Source organism: Telmatherina bonti (assembly GCF_933228915.1).
Source record: "Telmatherina bonti genome assembly, chromosome: 6".
Lineage (NCBI taxonomy): Eukaryota > Metazoa > Chordata > Actinopteri > Atheriniformes > Telmatherinidae > Telmatherina > Telmatherina bonti.
In genome coordinates this window covers 10,287,788-10,305,782 of record NC_136624.1, presented here as the reverse complement: position 1 = coordinate 10,305,782, position 17,995 = coordinate 10,287,788, and the positions used below count along the sequence as shown (strand labels likewise).

The 17,995-nt window shown below is 40.9% G+C and overlaps 2 protein-coding genes across 11 annotated transcripts in view; both read left to right on the top strand.

Annotated features, from left to right (window-relative positions):
* Positions 1-1,331: 1,331 nt before the first annotated feature.
* Positions 1,332-7,072, top strand: LOC306756752 (zinc finger CCCH domain-containing protein 11A-like). Of its 5 annotated transcripts, none has more exons than XM_079241600.1 (7): positions 1,332-1,350; positions 1,629-1,751; positions 2,632-2,703; positions 2,784-2,912; positions 2,996-3,115; positions 4,044-4,167; positions 4,244-7,072. In XM_079241600.1, exons 4-7 carry the CDS (start codon positions 2,859-2,861, stop codon positions 4,396-4,398), a joined length of 453 nt encoding a protein of 150 aa, XP_079097726.1. In that variant the 5' UTR covers positions 1,332-1,350; positions 1,629-1,751; positions 2,632-2,703; positions 2,784-2,858; the 3' UTR covers positions 4,399-7,072. The 5 variants fall into 5 exon arrangements, 3 of the variants coding, with proteins under 3 accessions (XP_079097726.1, XP_079097725.1, XP_079097727.1); XR_013771337.1 differs by having other exon boundaries at positions 1,342-1,751; positions 4,244-4,457; positions 4,790-7,072; XR_013771338.1 differs by having other exon boundaries at positions 1,342-1,751; positions 4,244-4,457; positions 4,787-7,072.
* A 4,074-nt stretch (positions 7,073-11,146) lies between these two features.
* zc3h11a (zinc finger CCCH-type containing 11A) overlaps positions 11,147-17,995 on the top strand; it is a 15,258-nt gene continuing 8,409 nt past the window's right edge. Inside the window, exons 1-11 of one of the 6 annotated variants that reach the window (XM_079241596.1) lie at positions 11,158-11,224; positions 11,498-11,569; positions 12,593-12,664; positions 12,744-12,872; positions 12,956-13,075; positions 14,664-14,787; positions 14,861-15,052; positions 15,135-15,200; positions 15,299-15,469; positions 17,573-17,650; positions 17,729-17,827. In XM_079241596.1, the coding sequence (XP_079097722.1) occupies positions 12,819-12,872; positions 12,956-13,075; positions 14,664-14,787; positions 14,861-15,052; positions 15,135-15,200; positions 15,299-15,469; positions 17,573-17,650; positions 17,729-17,827 (904 nt within the window). In that variant the 5' untranslated portion in view covers positions 11,158-11,224; positions 11,498-11,569; positions 12,593-12,664; positions 12,744-12,818. Of the gene's footprint in view, positions 12,665-12,743; positions 12,873-12,955; positions 13,076-14,663; positions 14,788-14,860; positions 15,053-15,134; positions 15,201-15,298; positions 15,470-17,572; positions 17,651-17,728; positions 17,828-17,995 lie in introns of all 6 variants that reach the window. The other 5 variants (XM_079241595.1, XM_079241594.1, XM_079241597.1 and 2 more) reach the window with 5 other exon arrangements.

The window sequence follows — 17,995 nt, the reverse complement described above, 5'->3', positions numbered from 1 at the left end:
GAGACTCCCTCAATAAGGCTTATTTGGTCATATCAAATAATTTCTTCTACAATGTGACAAATGTAGAAAAATTGCTGTTTAGAAAAACCAAGATAAAGATTTAAAAAACCACAAACTGTGTTAGCAAAAAAAAACAAAAAAAAAACAAAAAACAACTGTGTGAGCATTATTTTTGCTTACTGAAAAATAGTTATTCATAATTATTATTTTCAATGCAATGTCTGAATTGCCCGCACAGTGGAGTGCTTTAAACCTTGTCTCATGGCCCACTTTTAGTCTTTGGCTTTTCACACTTTGTAAGTTCTTTGGTCCGCCATGTCTTTTTTTCTTGTTAGTTATTTTATTGGGTATTTATTTATTCTAAATTGTTTTACTTATAGATATTATTATAATTAAATCAATGTTTTATTCTATTTTATTTTTTTACTTTGTGATGTTTGACTGTACAGCATTTTGGAGACATTCTGCTTTTAAAATGTGCTTTACAAATGAAGTGGATTGCATTGGATTGAAATACCTTTATTATTTACAACATGTAGTGAGGTTTGCGTGTTAAAAACAATCAAAACTGAAATGGTACTGTCATGTGCAGGGATGCCCAATCTTGTCCTCAATAGCTACCATCCTGAAACTTTTAGATGCAGCCCTTGTCCAGCACACCTGAATCAAATAAATTGCTTGGCTCATTACCAGACCTGTGCAGAGCTGAATGACATGCAAAACAGGGAATTCAGCTATTTCATTCAGGTGTGTTGGACAAAAGTTGCATAGAAAAGTTGCAGGATGGTATATTTCTAGTACCCAACTTGGTGTATTAGCCCAGTGTAAAGTCCAAATTATTAATATAAAGTCCATCTTGTCAAAGCATCTTGAATAGAAATCAGATAAACACAAGGAGATTAAATTTTACTATGTTTCACTGTGGTATGTTTAAATGAACACGGAGCTGCTTTTTAGACCAATAAGGTGAAATTGGGTAATTTCTCAGAGCACATCTGATCATCTTTCACAGTGGTTAAAAACCACTGTATCAGCCTATAACAATCATGATGATGGAATGAAACGAAAAGGCAAAAATAGCATAATTTTTAAAAAATGGGGAATTTTTAAAAATATAAATTACTTTTATAGAACGTACACTTGCATTCATTCTTTTTTTGTGACTTCATGACATGGCACAAGTCGGGCTCACAGTTTTTGAACAGTAGATTGGACAACTGTACGATCTTTTCTGTGGAGCCTGAACGCATCGCCAGATCGGCCCGCCTCCGTGTTTTTTTTTTTTTTTTTTTTTTAATGCTTTCGCCGCCATTTTGCTTTAGTATCAATGCGGCTGCTTCACTGACAGAGGTGGGACTCAGTTTTTTCATAACTTTTTAAAATTCTCTTTAAATATCACAAACTGGTAGTTACCCCAATTTACATAGTTCACAGCGTATATTTAGCTGCTATCTCGTAGTTTTATCGTCTGAAAGTGAATGCTACGGTCATAACCAAACAGCCATCTTACCCATTATCCATAGAAAAAGCCTCTCATGTAGCCTGACATAAAATAAAGCAACCTTAGCTCGTGTCAGGTATCTAAAGTGCAACATATGATTCTTTTTTTTTTTTTTTTTTTTTTTTAGCATTTTCTTCCCTTAGCTAACCTAACTTGCATCCAGCTCAACGTTGGTTAATGATTTTTCTTCCATCGCTGTTGGGAAGCGTTTGTAGCTCGTTGCAGCTTTGAACAACTTAATTATTCTACAGTAAGTATGCGTTTCTTTCATTACCTCTCCTTTTTATTCTTGGTCTTACATACTGTTCTTGTAAGTTTATATTAATAGTAGACAAATATTTCATTTTTTATACTTTTGGGTCAAAAGGAATTGATTTAGTTTGCATCTTAATTTCAGGCTGATACCATTCTGATATAATAGAACTTGTATTATACAACTTGTATTTTGTATATATATATATATATATATATATATAGGGCTGTGACGACATGCTTTTTTTCCTGATTCAATTTCAATTTTTGGGTGCCGATTTGATTTAAATTGCGATTCTCACAATTCTTCATTATTGCTGATTTTTGTAGATTTAAAAACAAAATAAATGTGTAAAGCTTTTTTTTTTTTTTTTTGATTGCTCGTCATGTTTCTTGATTTCAATGAGGAAAAAACACACTAGCCAGACCATCATTCTGCTGCTATAATGCCCAAGAAAACAAGTTAAAGGATCAATAAAAACAATAAAAATGACACAAAATAATCCATTATAAAAAATTTTATTTAGTAGGAAAAAAATAAAAAAAATTTTTAACAAAAAATCGATTTTAAAATTGTGAAGCAAAAAACAATCCCAATTTTCAATTTTTCAATACGATTTCCCCACCCTTAAAAAAAAAAAAAAAAAAAAAAAAAAAATATATATATATATATATATATATATATATATATATATATATATATATATACATAGAACCAGATGTAATAGAAGTTTTCAGCACAGTATTTGTTCAGACTGATCTTCACACCGGGCAGAAAGTCTCTGTGTATTGTCAGACCAGGCCTCTCAAAGCCTTATATTTCTCTGGGCGACCCATCCCACTTTTCCTCTTATCTCATGGATCAAGTGTTCCTTCAGGACTCCATACTTCTGTGGAGACACCATACCAGCAGTGCACTCAAGAGGAAGTCCACTTGTCCGCCACCTCAGGTAATGCTGGACCACTGCTGAAGGGAAAAACAAAGCATCAACATGAGTGATGTTACCAAAGGACTGATATGTGTCTTCAGGGAGAGTTCTGTTGGGTTTGAAGGGAACCAGTCGCTGGGTCACCACCACCATTTACACCACGTACCAGCAGTAGTATGAGCAACCATGGAGATGACTGCTACTTCTATTACTACTCAACCTGCACTAAAGTAAGCCGTCTCTGCACGGATGTCCCGTGTACACTCTCAGCAGATTGATTTTAATAGTGAACAGCTTGATGTTTAACCTGCAGGGGGATAGATGTCCGTTCAGGCACTGCGAGGCAGCTCGGGGCAACGAGACCGTCTGTAACCTGTGGGAGGAGGGACGCTGCTTCCGTACGGTCTGCAAGTTCCGCCACATGAAAATCACGGTGAGAAAATCTACGTCTTTAAAAATGATTTCATGAAACTTTCATTTCACCAGGAAAATTGACTTGAGATTTAAAATCTCTTTAACAAGAGGTAGCATTGACAACGAATCTAGAAAGACACATAAAACATAAAATAAACATGAACTGAAACACCATAAGAGCAAAAATAATAGTAATAAAAAAATTTAAAAAAAAAAACCTTCCTTTGTTGCCTTTTGCTTTTTGATAAATATTTGAACCGACTCATCTAAAATTGCAACTAGTGGGAAACGCATTACACTGCATTGTTGACAGCCTACATCATTTAAGCTAAACAGCCTATGGGGTGCTGGGACCAACTACGTGATGTTACATAGCATCATGTTTGCTTTTTATCATCAGTATCTTTATTGGAACATCTATTCAACTTATTAGCTAACTTTCCTTCTTCCAGACTCCACACATAGGCTGCCACTTGAAGTTAGATGCTGGTGTGTGATAAAAAAAAATGGGGATTTCACCACTTTTTGGGAATCTTGGCCACTTTGGACCAGGTCCTGCAGGACTTGTTACATTTATAATTGGGCTGAATTATTCTACTGAGCTCTTAAATTAATTGAAACACATTTTCTGATTTGAGAAATCTTAATTTCTTTTTTTTTTTTTTTTTATGCACATATGTCACCTTTATTATGTATTGTTTGCACCTTAACCACCTGCGATTAGTCCCAGAAAGCAGATGGGATCATGTTTTGCTTTAACCCCTGGAGGTGTGTAAGTCCTCCTGGCCACTAGGAGGCAGCATTCAAACCTGCCTTTGGAGGATTTTCATCCTGCAACTCCCTTGCTTTCTCATGTTTATTTATTTATTTATTTTTTTACCATGTCTTTGGTTTTATTGGATGAAAACCCTCTCATCATTTCATATTAATCTCATGAACCCAAACAGAAGAACCGAAAGGAGATACCTTGTTACTGGGAGAGGCAGCCGGTTGGCTGCCAGAAGCCACACTGTGCTTTCCGCCATGAGAAGCCCCGCTGCATAGATGGCATCTTTGTCCCTCAGGACAAAAGTAAGTGGACCACTTTAACACACATTCAGCTCTTTAAAAAGAATGATGACGATGATAACATCTGTACCCCAACCAGGTCAGACTAAGACTGAGGAGCAGCAACATGAAGAAGCAGCTCCTCCACCCGCTGCGTCTCTGCCCACCACATCCAGCTCAGAGGCCTCATCAAGACAGATTCTCCGGAGCCTGTACCAAGCCCAGTCCTCCCGTTCGTCCTCACTAATCCAGTAGACAGTGATGAGGATGAAGATGGTTATACGAATTTTATCTCCAAGACACATCATCATAGGGTGAGATGTACCCTTTAAACAAGATTAACACTCCAGCATGCATCCTGGCAGCCGGACACTTGCAGTGTTGCCAGTTTAGTGATTCTGTCGCTAGACTGGTGGAGCGTATAGTGAGTTTTCAGGCTAAACATGACATCGCCTCATTGCTGATCAGAGATAAACTGCTGCTGATGTCATAAAGACAGTTTTAAGAGTAAACGTGAACTTGTAGATTAACTAAATACTTACACAAGTTTGAGGTAATGATCTTTACTATTTTCTTCGAACATCACTTCCTCCCCACACGCCAGGAGATCTGAGATTATAATCCTGCTTTCTGTTTGTTCCAGCAGAGAAACACACCTGATGGCTGAAATTCACGTTCCACTTTGAGTTTAGAAGAAAAGCAGCTTCACAGTTTTGACATTTTTCATGACGACTTGTTTCCTTTTTAACTAATAAATCCTGAAATTTGCATTCTCCGTCGTCGTCGTTTGATTTTACATTATAAATATTTAAGTTGACATTTCCATGAAGTATTGTGTTTAACAAGTAAACTGCTTTTAGAAAGCAGCTTCAGCTGCAATGAGCCTGTTCTGAATCATCACTGAGTTTTGTAACTTTGTGATCCTGATGATAAAAATGTCAATCTCTCCGCTCCAATTAAAAACCAAACCGCATGAAAGATTTTTTTGTCAGTGTAGTTTCTTTATTTTTGTTACATTGTATGAGATTAGATTCAGGGTGTCATAAGTTTTGGTTGCACACTTAAATTATAGTGGTGCAAGTCATTTTTTGCCACATGCTCAAAAACACCTCCACTCCAAAATATCCAGCCCTGATTAGTACGGTGTACAGCACAACACATTAAGCCACAGCACAATACAGTTAGCCACAACACATTAAGCCACAATACAATTAGCCACAACACTACACAATTAGCCACACCACATTAAGCTACAACACAAAATAATTAGCCACAAAACAACACATTAAGTCACAACACAATTAGCCACAACACATTAAGCTACAACACAAAATAATTAGCCATAAAACAACACATTAAGTCACAACACAATTAGCCACAACACATTAAGCTACAATACAAAACAATTAGGCACAACACAATTAGCCACAACACTACGCAATTAGCCGCAACACATTTAGCCACAACGCTACACAATTAGCCACAACACATTAAGCCACAAAACAATACAATTAGCCACAACACATTAAGCTACAACACAAAACAATTAGCCACAACACATTAAGCTACAACACATTAAGCTACAACACAAAACAATTAGCCACAACACATTAAGCCACAACACAAAACAATTAGCCACAACACATTAAGCTACAACACAAAACAATTAGCCACAACACATTAAGCTACAACACAAAACAATTAGCCACAACACATTAAGCTACAACACAAAACAATTAGCCACAACACATTAAGCTACAACACAAAACAATTAGCCACAACACATTAAGCTACAACACATTAAGCTACAACACAAAACAATTAGCCACAACACTACACAATTAGCCGCAACACATTAAGCCAAAACACAACTAATTGTGTTGTATTGTCGCTTTTGTTTTGCTGTGACACTTCAGGGCCACCGTATGATATAGCCTCCCTAACAGCACCTCCCCTCCATCGGTAAAGCTGTGGTTGGTGTCTTTGGCGGTGACGACAGAGAAACAATGACTGGTGCCCTTTTCAAACATGGAGGCTGTATGTGGAGTTCAGGTCGCTGGGTCCTTCTCAGAATCCTGTTTCAGATGCCAAATTGTAGAAAAGAGATCCCTAATGTGTAGAAATGAGTGAAGTTTATTGTTACAGGAAAAGAGAAACCTGCACAAGGTCAGAATCACACAGACTGACAGAGGTTCTGAAGAGAAAGAACGATGTGTAAAAACATCTAAACATGGAAGTAGAAATAAAACTGGAGCAGTGAATAATATCGAGTTCTGTCTTCAGTCTTCTGTCTATCTTGGCTGGTTTTGTTTTGACGCCTCTGCAGCTCAGTGTTTTCACCAAGCACACATTGTTCTCATTCCAGGGGTCAAGTTAATCTTGCACACAGTAAGAATATAAATATAAGGAACCAATAATGGTTAAAAAGAAATTATCCTCTCGCATACTTTCATATTTACACAAAGGGCAGTTTCATAGTGGCATTGTGACCTTCATAGACAAGGTAATTTTAATAAAAGAAATGCTGTTCTTTATCATTTAAAGACTGTTAATGATGAATAAAAATTTTAATCTTGAGTAAAAATACAAAAGCTGTTTTTGAGCTTGGGTTCTGTTTCAGAAAAGCAGCTTTCAGACTGGACTGAAATATTCTGCCGATACTCGTTGAAACTCAGTTTTCCTGATCATATCATGTGTGACAACGTCTGAAACGGTGAACTAGTTCTACGTTGGGCGTGTTTATGAGGACGTTCATGTGAAAATATGTCTTTTCATCTGTGTTGTTTAGAAATGTGTTTCTTTTGTCTCATTTATTTTCCTCTGACATGCTCTTCCTGTCATGCTACAGTCCCCTGACCTCTCATCCATCTGTAGACCTCTGCATCCCATTGTTGGCGGTTTTTTCCGTGAAGGGCCAGACCAAAGCTTTAAGGAGACTATGATTAAGCCCCCCCCCCCCCTCCCTTTTTGTCTTGCAAAATAATAGTGTTCCTCCGGCAGTGGGCCGGAAAGAATGAAAGACAGTGGGGGGAAAGAATGAAAAAAAGAAAACTTAATAAAAAAAATTTGTTTTGGATAAAAAAAAGTTTCTTCTTTCTGCTCCTCTCCTTCTTGTGTCTGGATGATCTGTTTTTTGTGTTATTTAAAGTGTGAATGAAATAAATTAAACTCAGAAAAATTGTCTGGTTTTAATTTGCTGTTTGAAGAGTCTGCTACCTTTTCATAAATAAATATGTTTGTATGTTCAACCATGCTTGTTTATGTACATTGTGAGAAAAGAGATAAAATATGATGCAAACTTTTTTAAGATTCTTGCTGAATATGGCGTTTCTGTTGGTGCTGCTGGGTTTTCTATATCTGCTTATGTCTCTGAAGAAAGACTTAAAATGTGGACATAGAAAAAATGGATGTAAAAGATGGGCAGAAGGCTCCATCTACATACATATTTGACATTAAGCTAAATTAAGGGTAGATACTGATATGTAAGTTCAGGATACTGAAATTGGTTTGAAAATAACACCATAACATAGCAGAGAAGGCACATTTAAACCAGTTAATTTGTTAAATTTTGTTTTTAAAATTAGGAACAGAGGTAGAAAGGTGTCAAAAATGTTCAGTACTTCACTAGCATTTAGCTTAACGTTGATGCCACAGTATTGCAAAAGTGAATCTCAAAGACTTTTTTTATGTTCTGTCTTGCAACGACTCAGCAACAGGAACTGAACTTGTCTCATTTGCTGGACACACATGATGAAAAAACTAAACATTTTGTTTATGTTTAGAGTATTATTTGGTCAAAATTATTCAATAAAATATTTGTCATCTTTTTTTTTATTTTTTATTTTTTATTTTTTTTATTAGTCTATATTACTTGACATCTGATGTGTACATGGGGACCAATGATGGTGACAAGGTCTGAAACAACAATAATTTTGCTAATGCCTTAGGCTGCCTCTGCTTCTGTACACACTAATGCATTAGCCTGTAAATTTAATGCACCATTTTTAAAATATAGTCCCTTGGGATAATAGTAATAATAATAATAATAATAACAATAATTATGACAATAATTATAACAATAATAATGATAATAATAATAATAATAAAAAGTTGGTTTTTTTGGCCACTGGGTTCCAGGATCCTTAATCTTTGCTTTATTTTAAACTAGGGTGTGAATGGCAAGAAAGTGAAACAAATTTCCTACATTTTCAGGTGCAAATTTACTGACAGCGTGAAATGTCAATCTGTAACTAAATTTTACCTGATCAGCAGCTTGATATAAGTCAGAAAGTCCACTTGTTTGACTTGAGACTAATTTATTATGGCTTATTCTGTAATAATTATAGTTAAATAGCTCTTTTTAAAAATCAAGATAAAGATTTTGCAAATCACAAACTGCATTTTTAACAATATTTATCTTCTCAATAATATTTTCTAATTATTTGAGTATTTCAGTCCATTTTTGACCAGTCTATTTTGTTTTTGATTAAGTGGTTTTCATTTAGGGCCTACCCTAATAAATATTAACAAATAACAAAGTTTGTTTTAAATAATCCATATCCTTTGTAGTTGTTTTTTTTTTTAAAAACCGGTCTGATCTAAACGGGTCAACATGGCAGAAAAGGTGTGAAATACTTCTTTATTTTAAAATCCGTAATTTACAGTGTGGTTTTACGTGGTAAAATTTGACTATCATGTAGTAGATAAAAGGAGTGGAAACAATAAAAAGAAAAAAACTACTGTGTCCATCCATCCATCTTCTGCCGCTTATCCGGGGTCGGGTCGCGGGGGCAGCAGCTTAAGCGGGGACTTCCCTCTCCCCAGCCACATTTGCCAACTCTGCGGGGGGGATCCCGAGACGTTCCCAGGCCAACCGAAAGATATAATCCCTCCAGTGTGTCCTGGGTCTTCCCCAGGGTCTCCTCCCAGAGGAGACCTCACCAGGGAGGCGTCCAGGAGGCATCCTTACCAGATGCCCGAGCCACCTCAACTGGTTCCTCTCGATGCGGAGGAACAGTGGCTCTACTCTGAGCCCCTCCTGGATGACCGAGCTTCTCACCCTATCTCTAAGGGAGAGCCCGGCCACCCTGCGGAGGAAGCTCATTTCAGCCGCCTGTATACAAGATCTCGTTCTTTTGGTTACGACCCACAGCTCATGACCATAGGTGAGGGTAGGAACGTTGATCGGCTGGTAAATCGAGAGCTTCGCCTTCTGGCTCAGCTCCTTCTTCACCACGACAGACCGGCGCAGAGTCCGCATTACTGCAGACGCCGCACCAATCCGTCTGTTGATCTCGCGCTCCATCCTTCCCTCACTCGTGAACAAGACCCCAAGATATTTAAACTCCTCCACTTGAGGCAGGACCTCACTCTCGATCTCGAGAGGACAATCCACCCTATTCCGGCTGAGGACCATGGTCTCAGATTTAGAGGTTCCGATTCTCATCCCAGCCACTTCACACTCGGCCGCGAATCGCTCAAGCGAGAGCTGGAGATCACGACCAGATGAAGCCAACAGGACCCCGTCATCTGCAAAAAGCAGAGACCCAATCCTGAGGCCACCAAGCTGCATCCCCTTAACACCTCGGCTGCGCCTAGAAATTCTGTCCATATAAGTTATGAACAGAATCGGCGATAAAGGGCAGCCTTGGCGGAGTCCAACCCTCACCGGAAACGAATCCGACTTACTACCGGCAATGCGAACCAAACTCTGACACCTGTCGTACAAGGACCGGACAGCTCGTACAAGGGGGTCCAGTACCCCATACTCCTGGAGTACCCCCCACAGGAGCCCCCGGGGGACACGGTCGAACGCCTTCTTCAGGTCCACAAAGCACATGTAGACTGGTTGGGCAAACTCCCATGCCCCCTCCAGGACCCCAATGAGGGTATAGAGCTGGTCCACTGTTCCGCGACCAGGACGAAAACCACACTGCTCCTCTGCAATCCGAGATTTGACTATCCGGCGGACCCTCCTCTTCAGGACCCCTGATAACACCTTACCAGGAAGGCTGAGGAGTGTGATTCCCCTGTAATTGGAACACACCCTCCAGTCCCCCTTCTTAAAAAGGGGACCACCATCCCAGTCTGCCAGTCCTTATGGCCACAGCTCCAGCTTGAGCATCCACTGGGGTAAACCCCAACGTACAGGCACTAAGCTGGGGGCTGATGAGAATGCCCACACCTGCTCGGCGCCTCTCACCATGAGCAACTCCAGAGTGGAAGAAGGTCCAGCCCCTCTCGAGGATAGTGGTTCTAGAGCCCAAGCCATGCATTGAGATGAGTCCAACTATATCTAGTCGGAACCGTTTAACCTCGCGCACAAGCTCAGGCTCCTTCTCCACCAAAGAGGTGACATTCCACATCCCCAGAGCCAGCTTCTGCAGCCGTGGATCAGACCGCCAGGGTCCAGCACACATTGCACCTGACCCCTATGGCTCCTCCCGCAGATGGTAAGCCCACGGGAGGTGGGGCCCATGTAACCCTTTCGGGCTGAGCCCGACCGGGCCCCATGGACAAAGGCTACCAGATGCTCGCTCTCGTACCCCACCCCCAGGCCTGGCTCCAGAAGGGGTCCCGGTAACCTACGTCCGGGCAAGGGAACATTTATGCCCATGTTTGTCGTCATCATAGAGGTCTATGAGCCGTGCTTGGTCTGGTCCCTCCCATAGACACCTGTTTGTCATGGGTGACCGTACTAGAGGTATAAAGCCCCAGACAACATAGCTGCTTGGATCTTCGGGACACACAAACCCCTCCACCACGATAAGGTGACGGCTCAGGGAGGGAACACCTTACTGTATCTACCGACATAAATATATGGATTATGTATATATAATGCACATTTCTATGTGACATTGCGAAATTCTGGCTCCCTTTCTTTTTTGTTTACCGTTGAATGGACAAATGTACGATGTTTTCACCGGAGCCTAAACGCACCGCCAGAGCGGCCCACCTCCGTGTTTTTATGCTTTCGCCGCCATTTTGCTTCAGTATCAATGCGGCTGCTTCACTGACGGATCCGGGAGCTGGACCCCTGTATTTCACAACTTTTTAATTTCTCTTTAAGCAACTTAAACTGGTAATTTACACAATTTACATAGTTTATAACGTACATTTAGCTGTTAGCTGGTAATTTTATCAACTGAAAGTGAATGCTACGGTAATAACCAAACATCCATCTTGCTGATTATCCAGGAAAAAAAGGTTGCGGCCTCTTGTTATGTAGCCTGAGATTAAATAACAAAAACTATCTTACTAGCTCGTGTCAGGTATAAAAAAAATGCAACGCATGGTATGTTTTTAACATTTTCTTCGGTTAGCTAACCCATCTCTTGCATCCAAATGAACGTAGGTGAATGTTTATTTTAATCCGCCGCTGTTGGGAAGTGCTCGTAGCTCGTTGCAGCAACTTAATTATTCTACAGTAAGTATGCGCTTCTTTCATTACCTCTCCTGTTTATTCTTGGTCTTACATACTGCCCATGTAAGGTTAACTTATTAATACAGAATTATATTATCTTTATAGATATTGTAGCCGAAATAAATAGACTTTTCGGGCATCGTAAATGTATTACTGATACCATATAGATATTTAGAAGCAGACATAATAGCTAAAGGGTTTGAAGCCCTTCGTTAAAATGAACAGCAAAGTGTTTATTCAGGCTGATCACACCGGCCTGAAGGCCTCTGTGTATAGATATATGAGGCCTCCAGAAGCCTCAGATTTCGTAGTTCCTGGTTCTTCATTATTCAGAGGAAATGTGTATAAATATGGGTTGATATTCCTCAGCAGAGCCCCTGGTTTGTGGTGCATTCAGGCACCAGTAGAGGCAGAACTGGGAGGATATTTGTGTGTGTTGAAATGTGTCCGCTGTGTTTGTTGTCTTTTCTCTGTCTCATTAACCTTCTTTCAGTTTGTGGGGAGTGTTTTCCCCTTTTTTTTTTTTTTTTTTTTTTTTAAAAAATGATTTGTAGGTTTAAAACGACCCCCGTTGGCCCTCTTGGGGATCCCTGGAAATGGATAGTTTGTCCCTGTGAGAAAGCAGAAGATTTTTCTTCTTCAGCCCTGTTAGACAGCTGAAAACCCCATAGAAGCCCGAGTACCCCGTCCATCTTTTTCCACCAAGGTGAAATGCCACCACCTCCAAGGAGAAGATGAAGATTTTTTTTTTCCCAACCATCACCTCACCTTTTTGCTTCATCGGTTTAATTTTTTTTTTTTAAATCTGTCTGGCTGTTTATGTCCCCCTGTTTATTTCTTTCATTAGTCACCCAAGTTAAGTAAAAAAAAAAAAAAAAAAAATCCAAAAGACTGTTACATCGGCTATCAGTGCTATTTAGCAGTCTGACGGAGATAAAGATGTCTCTGAGAGTCATAGGAAGAGAAGTTTCTCTGGGCGACCCATCCCACTTTTCCTCTTATCTCATGGATCAAGTGTTCCTTCAGGACTCCATACTTCTGTGGAGACACCATACCAGCAGTGCACTCAAGAGGAAGTCCACTTGTCCGCCACCTCAGGTAATGCTGGACCGTTGCTGAAGGAAAAACAAAGCATCAACATGAGTGATGTTACCAAAGGACTGATATGTGTCTTCAGGGAGAGTTCTGTTGGGTTTGAAGGGAACCAGTCGCTGGGTCACCACCACCATTTACACCACGTACCAGCAGTAGTATGAGCAACCATGGAGATGACTGCTACTTCTATTACTACTCAACCTGCACTAAAGTAAGCCGTCTCTGCACGGATGTCCCGTGTACACTCTCAGCAGATTGATTTTAATAGTGAACAGCTTGATGTTTAACCTGCAGGGGGATAGATGTCCGTTCAGGCACTGCGAGGCAGCTCGGGGCAACGAGACCGTCTGTAACCTGTGGGAGGAGGGACGCTGCTTCCGTACGGCCTGCAAGTTCCGCCACATGGAAATCACGGTGAGGGAAACTACGTCTTTAAAAATGATTTAATTTAACCTTCATATTACCAGGAAACTTAACCTGAGATTTAAAATCTCTTTAACAAGAGGAAGCATTGACAACAAAACTAGAAATACACATAAAACATGAACTAAACATGAACTGAAACACCCCCAAAAAACGACTAAACAAAGAAAATACAAAGAGAAACATGTTAAACATGACCATAAGTTTAAGGTATCTTGGCATGGTGTGGGACTGACTCTTTAAATCCCAGGCTCTTTTCCAGGCAGAAGAAGCAGAGTAAACATGTAGACAGGAGGGGGGCATATCGAGGAAACATTTATAGATGAACGCATACCAGTGCGTTCATCTATAAATAAGTGCAGTTCATTCTTGTGAACAAGTCAGAACCAAACATCCAGCTGAAAAAACAGTGATGTGCAGGAGCTTAGTGGTTTGGACGGAGCTCAGAGCTACACGGTAAACTGTATCAAGCATTTAGAAGATGTGTTCATATAAATAACATCAGCATGGTTGGGCAGCAATGTGACGGAAGCCGTGTCCGAAATGAACTTTATGGCTCACCAGCCAGGTTGGCGAAAAAGCGTATTTTTTACCGGCCAAAATATTTTATTATTTTACAAACGTATACTAACAAGCACGTTATTTCTATAATACAAAATCATGCTGGATGCAACTAACAATTATTTTGATAGTCGACTAATATGTAAGAAATGTTTTCAGTTTGAAATAATTGTGACTAATCGACTGTCTGTGCTTCCAGTTGATGCAGCTCTTTTTTCAGAAAAGAAAAGAAAGTCAGGATTTAATCATGAAATAAAAACTGTTTCAGCTGAAGTCATTTTACCAGCTGCTGATCACGTGGTTGAGATTGTTTACTGAAATACGGAGGTACCTGAACTGTGATTCTGCTTCAGTGAGATGCCACAAAAATTACTTCCAAAAAACCAGTTCCTATCCAGTAGAAGACAGATAACCTGGAAACGTCCAGGATGTGTAAGTCCTCCTGACCAGCCGGAGGCAGGATTATGGTCATTCTATCGTAAATTCCACCAATAAAAAAGCACTTTCCTTAAATTCCCCCTCCTTTGTTTTTTTTTTAAACATTTCTTCTTTTATCAAACTTGAATGAATGAATGAAAGAATTAAACTTTATTATCCCACCAGGAGAAATTTCTCATAGGCACATAGTGCCGATTCAGCTGCAGACACCATAGATTCACACAGTATAGTATACACAAGACCAGGCATAACAATGGTACAGTAAAATCGTTCATTCATTCATTCATTTTCTGAACTGCTTAATCCAATTCAGGGAAGCTGGAGCCTATCCCAGTAAAATACAGTACAGTAAAATCGATATATATAAAAAAAAAATAAAAAAAATTGGGTTCAGACTTGTACTAGTAAAGTGCGTAGCGTGTGTGTGTGTGTGTGTGTAGATGATTATGGAAGGGGAGCGAAGGTGATGGTATTATACATAAAAAAGTATGACAATTGTTTTTACCATGACTTTGATTTTACCGGATGAAAACCAGCCGTCCATCTAAGCGTTTCATGTTAATCTCATGAACCCAAACAGAAGAACCGAAAGGAGATCCCTTGTTACTGGGAGAGGCAGCCGGCCGGCTGCCAGAAGCCACACTGTGCTTTCCTCCACGAGAAGCCCCGCTGCATCGACGGCATCTTTGTCCCTCGGGATAAAAGTAAGTGGACCGTTTCAACAAACATTACTGATGTTTCCTTCAGCTCCACTAAAAGACTGATGAACATCTGTAGTTCCACCAGGTCAGACCAAGACTGAGGAGCAGCAACATGAAGAAGCAGCTCCTCCCCCTGCTGCTTCTCTGCCCACCACAGCCAACCCTCAGCTTAGAGGTGTCATAAAGACCGATTCTCAGGAGCCTGTACCAAGTCCCACTCACCCGCCAGTCGTCATTAATCCTGTCGATGATGATGAGGATGAAGATGGTGAGCTGAATATATTGTCAGACATCTTTTTCAGGGAAGACGTTTCCTTTTCTTCTTGGCTCTCATGGCTGACTGTTTTCAGACCAGTTCTCAGAGGAGGGAGATGATGGAAAAGGTGGTCCTTCGCCTAGGAAGAGGCCCTGGTCAGGTGAGGCTGTGCAGACAGACAAACTGAAGCTTTCACCCCCCCCCCCCCATATCCCATATCTCAAGTTTCCTTCATGTAAAAATTCTCTCTTTTTAAAGGTGATTGCCTTAACTTTGGAGTGAGCACCCTGGAGGAGATCCGGCTCAGGAAGGCCCTGAAAGCCAGCATGAAGAGGGCAGGTTACCCCATCCAGAGCGCTGAAACCACCACCAGCAGAGAAAAAGAAGACATCCAGTCCTTTTTCCGCCCAACGCTCTTGGAGTCCAGAGGTGATCAAAAGGAACCCAGCATGTTTTCTGTCTTCACACATTAAGCAGAACAATCCTTCAGCCACTGACTGCATGAGGAGGGATTCTTTCTTTCTCTGTTCTTATCAACCAAAGACTGTACGAACCCTTAAAGGTCGTTAAAGTCATTATCTTAGCCCATGTGAAGAGACAGAAGAGCAGAAGGCCTGCTAGATGTCTTCAGAAAGCAGAAACCAGCTCCCCTCTCAGTTTCTGCCTCTTCTCAGGAGCAACAAAGAGACGTTAACAAGAAAGCCAGTAAAATGAGACCAGAACAGGTTGGATGTGCTTTGATTTACAGATGCCTGTCAGCAAGCGAGCAGCTGCATTTTGAACCATCTGCCGGTGGTAGAGAGACTAGGTTAACTCCTATCACAAAGAAGAACCAGAATCACCAATCCTGGTTTTTAGGAGACACTGTCCTTCAGGTTTGAAATGTTTCCTGCTGCAACACACATGATTCAGATGAAATGGATCCAACAGCTTGTTAATGACTCAGGTGTGTAGCAGCAGGGAAACATGTAAGACCTGCAGGACACTGGCCCTCGAGGAACAGGACTGGGACTTTATTAGAACAGCATGAATGAGTCCTTGTTTACTAAACAGGTTCATTTTTGTTGGCTGTCTCAGCTGAGAGAAACTGGGCTGAAATACATTATTTACCTCTGTCCAGTTGCAGACAACAGGGCTTCAAAACAGCTGACATTTAGTCCAGTCCTGCAAGGAGAGAAGAAGAAAGGTCCATTTGTTTCAAACAAAATGATCTTGGGCTTCTTTTTAAAGGGGATTTCCTTAACTTTTATTCATACTGAAGCTGTTTTAGGCCAGTCATGCCTTAAACCAGGGTCCTCAAGGGCCCGTGTCCTTCGGGTTTTCCTACTGACCCTGCTGGAAAACTCCTGTCTCAGACTCAGACAAGATCTGCTCATGTCTGTTAAATACACATTGATTTGAATCAGGTGTGTTGCAGCTGGGACAATTAGAAAACCTGCAGGACACCAGCCCTCGAGGACCAGGACTGGTGATCCCTGCCTTACACCCTGTTTCCACCAAACGGGTCTGAAAAAGATACCAGAATAACCAGTCCATGTTTTTGTGAAGCTTCCACTGGGGTCCACATCTTATCTTTCTGACCCTAAAAGCAGGGAAGTCAAACTCCAGTCTTTAAGGGCCGGTATCCAGCAGGTTTTGTTGTTTCCCTGCACCAACACATTTGTGTGATTCAAATCAAATGGATCCAACAGCCTCTTGGGCAGCTGTGTGAGCATGGAGACTACAAAAGCCTGCAGGATACCGGCCCTCGAGGACTGGAGTTCAACAACTGTGTCTAAAAGGTGGAACTTGATGCACGCTAGTGGAAAGTTTAATCGCTTCCTGTGTCTCTGCAGTAAGAACAAACCAGGAACACCCTTATGATCAAATCAACTGGATTTTTTTTGTTTAAGTTGCATGCCAAGAAGAAGGAATAGATATTGCTGAGGTGATCGTTTACGGTGCCAACGTTGTAAGCTTGGTCTGTAACTCCACCAGACCTGAAGGGCACCGCTGTGTCCAGCGCGGTTATGTGGATGTACTCCCTTGTCATCAGTCAGTTTGTGATCACGTGTTGCTGGTATTCTGGATCCTCTCGCTGAATTTGTGCTGTAACAATGGAAGAGAACCTACAAAATGATGCTGTAAGCTCATGCTTGACTGTAAGCATCAGCATCAGAGAGCTCCTGCATGCAGATGCCACACATGTATAAATCTCGCTTTACACCCCACCTTCCAGGTAAGGGGACGGTTGATTTGGGAACTCAACAGAGATTATTGTCATCTAACCATCCTAAGATGGACCCCTTGGTGGTAATGAGGCACAGCAGAATGAGCTTCATCTTTGTATCTGAAAATGATCTGCCTTAAAATAAAAGAGAGGTTATGATCATGCGAGGTGACACCTGTGGGAATCTAAAGCAGCCCTTGTTGGTTTCAGACTTCTTGCACAGAAATGCAGCATTGACTTCACTCTTCATCCTGCTTGGTGATGATAACAACGTGCCCCTCTGCCTCATCTTGTACATAATACCAACTGCTTTTACGTTGTAGGCCCACCTGTTCCTGAAGAAGCTGAGAGGCCGCGAGGCAGCGTGGTGGAAAGACTCAGAAGAAAGATTCCTGACTCTGGTAAATTCACACTTGGGCTGTTGATCCTCAGTGCGACGCTGAATGAGATGAGAAGCTCATAGTCTGCTGTTTCTGCAGAGTTTAAGTCCAGGAAAGGTGCTCCAATGAGGAGGAGTCTGGCTGAACGTCTGGGCAGAGTTTTGGATGAAGAACAACCATCAGCACCCCCTCAGAAAGGTGTGTTTTCATCAGAAGGACAGGAATCCACCAACGGCAGCTTCAAGCGTGTAGATTGCGCTTTTGTTGATTTTTTTTTTCTTTTCATTTTTTAGCGTCGCATGTGTGACCTTTTAATTTTGTTGCTTTGTTGTTTTGTATCTATGTCTGAGTTATGAACTAACTGCT

Excerpts from the sequence above, each read along its gene's own strand:
- LOC306756752 (XM_079241600.1), top strand. The coding sequence starts at position 2,859 with ATGAGCAACCATGGAGATGACTGCTACTTCTATTACTACTCAACCTGC. Across the intron at positions 2,913-2,995 it reads ACTACTCAACCTGCACTAAA|GGGGATAGATGTCCGTTCAG; the intron begins GTAAGCCGTCTC and ends TTTAACCTGCAG. Across the intron at positions 4,168-4,243 it reads CTTTGTCCCTCAGGACAAAA|GTCAGACTAAGACTGAGGAG; the intron begins GTAAGTGGACCA and ends TACCCCAACCAG.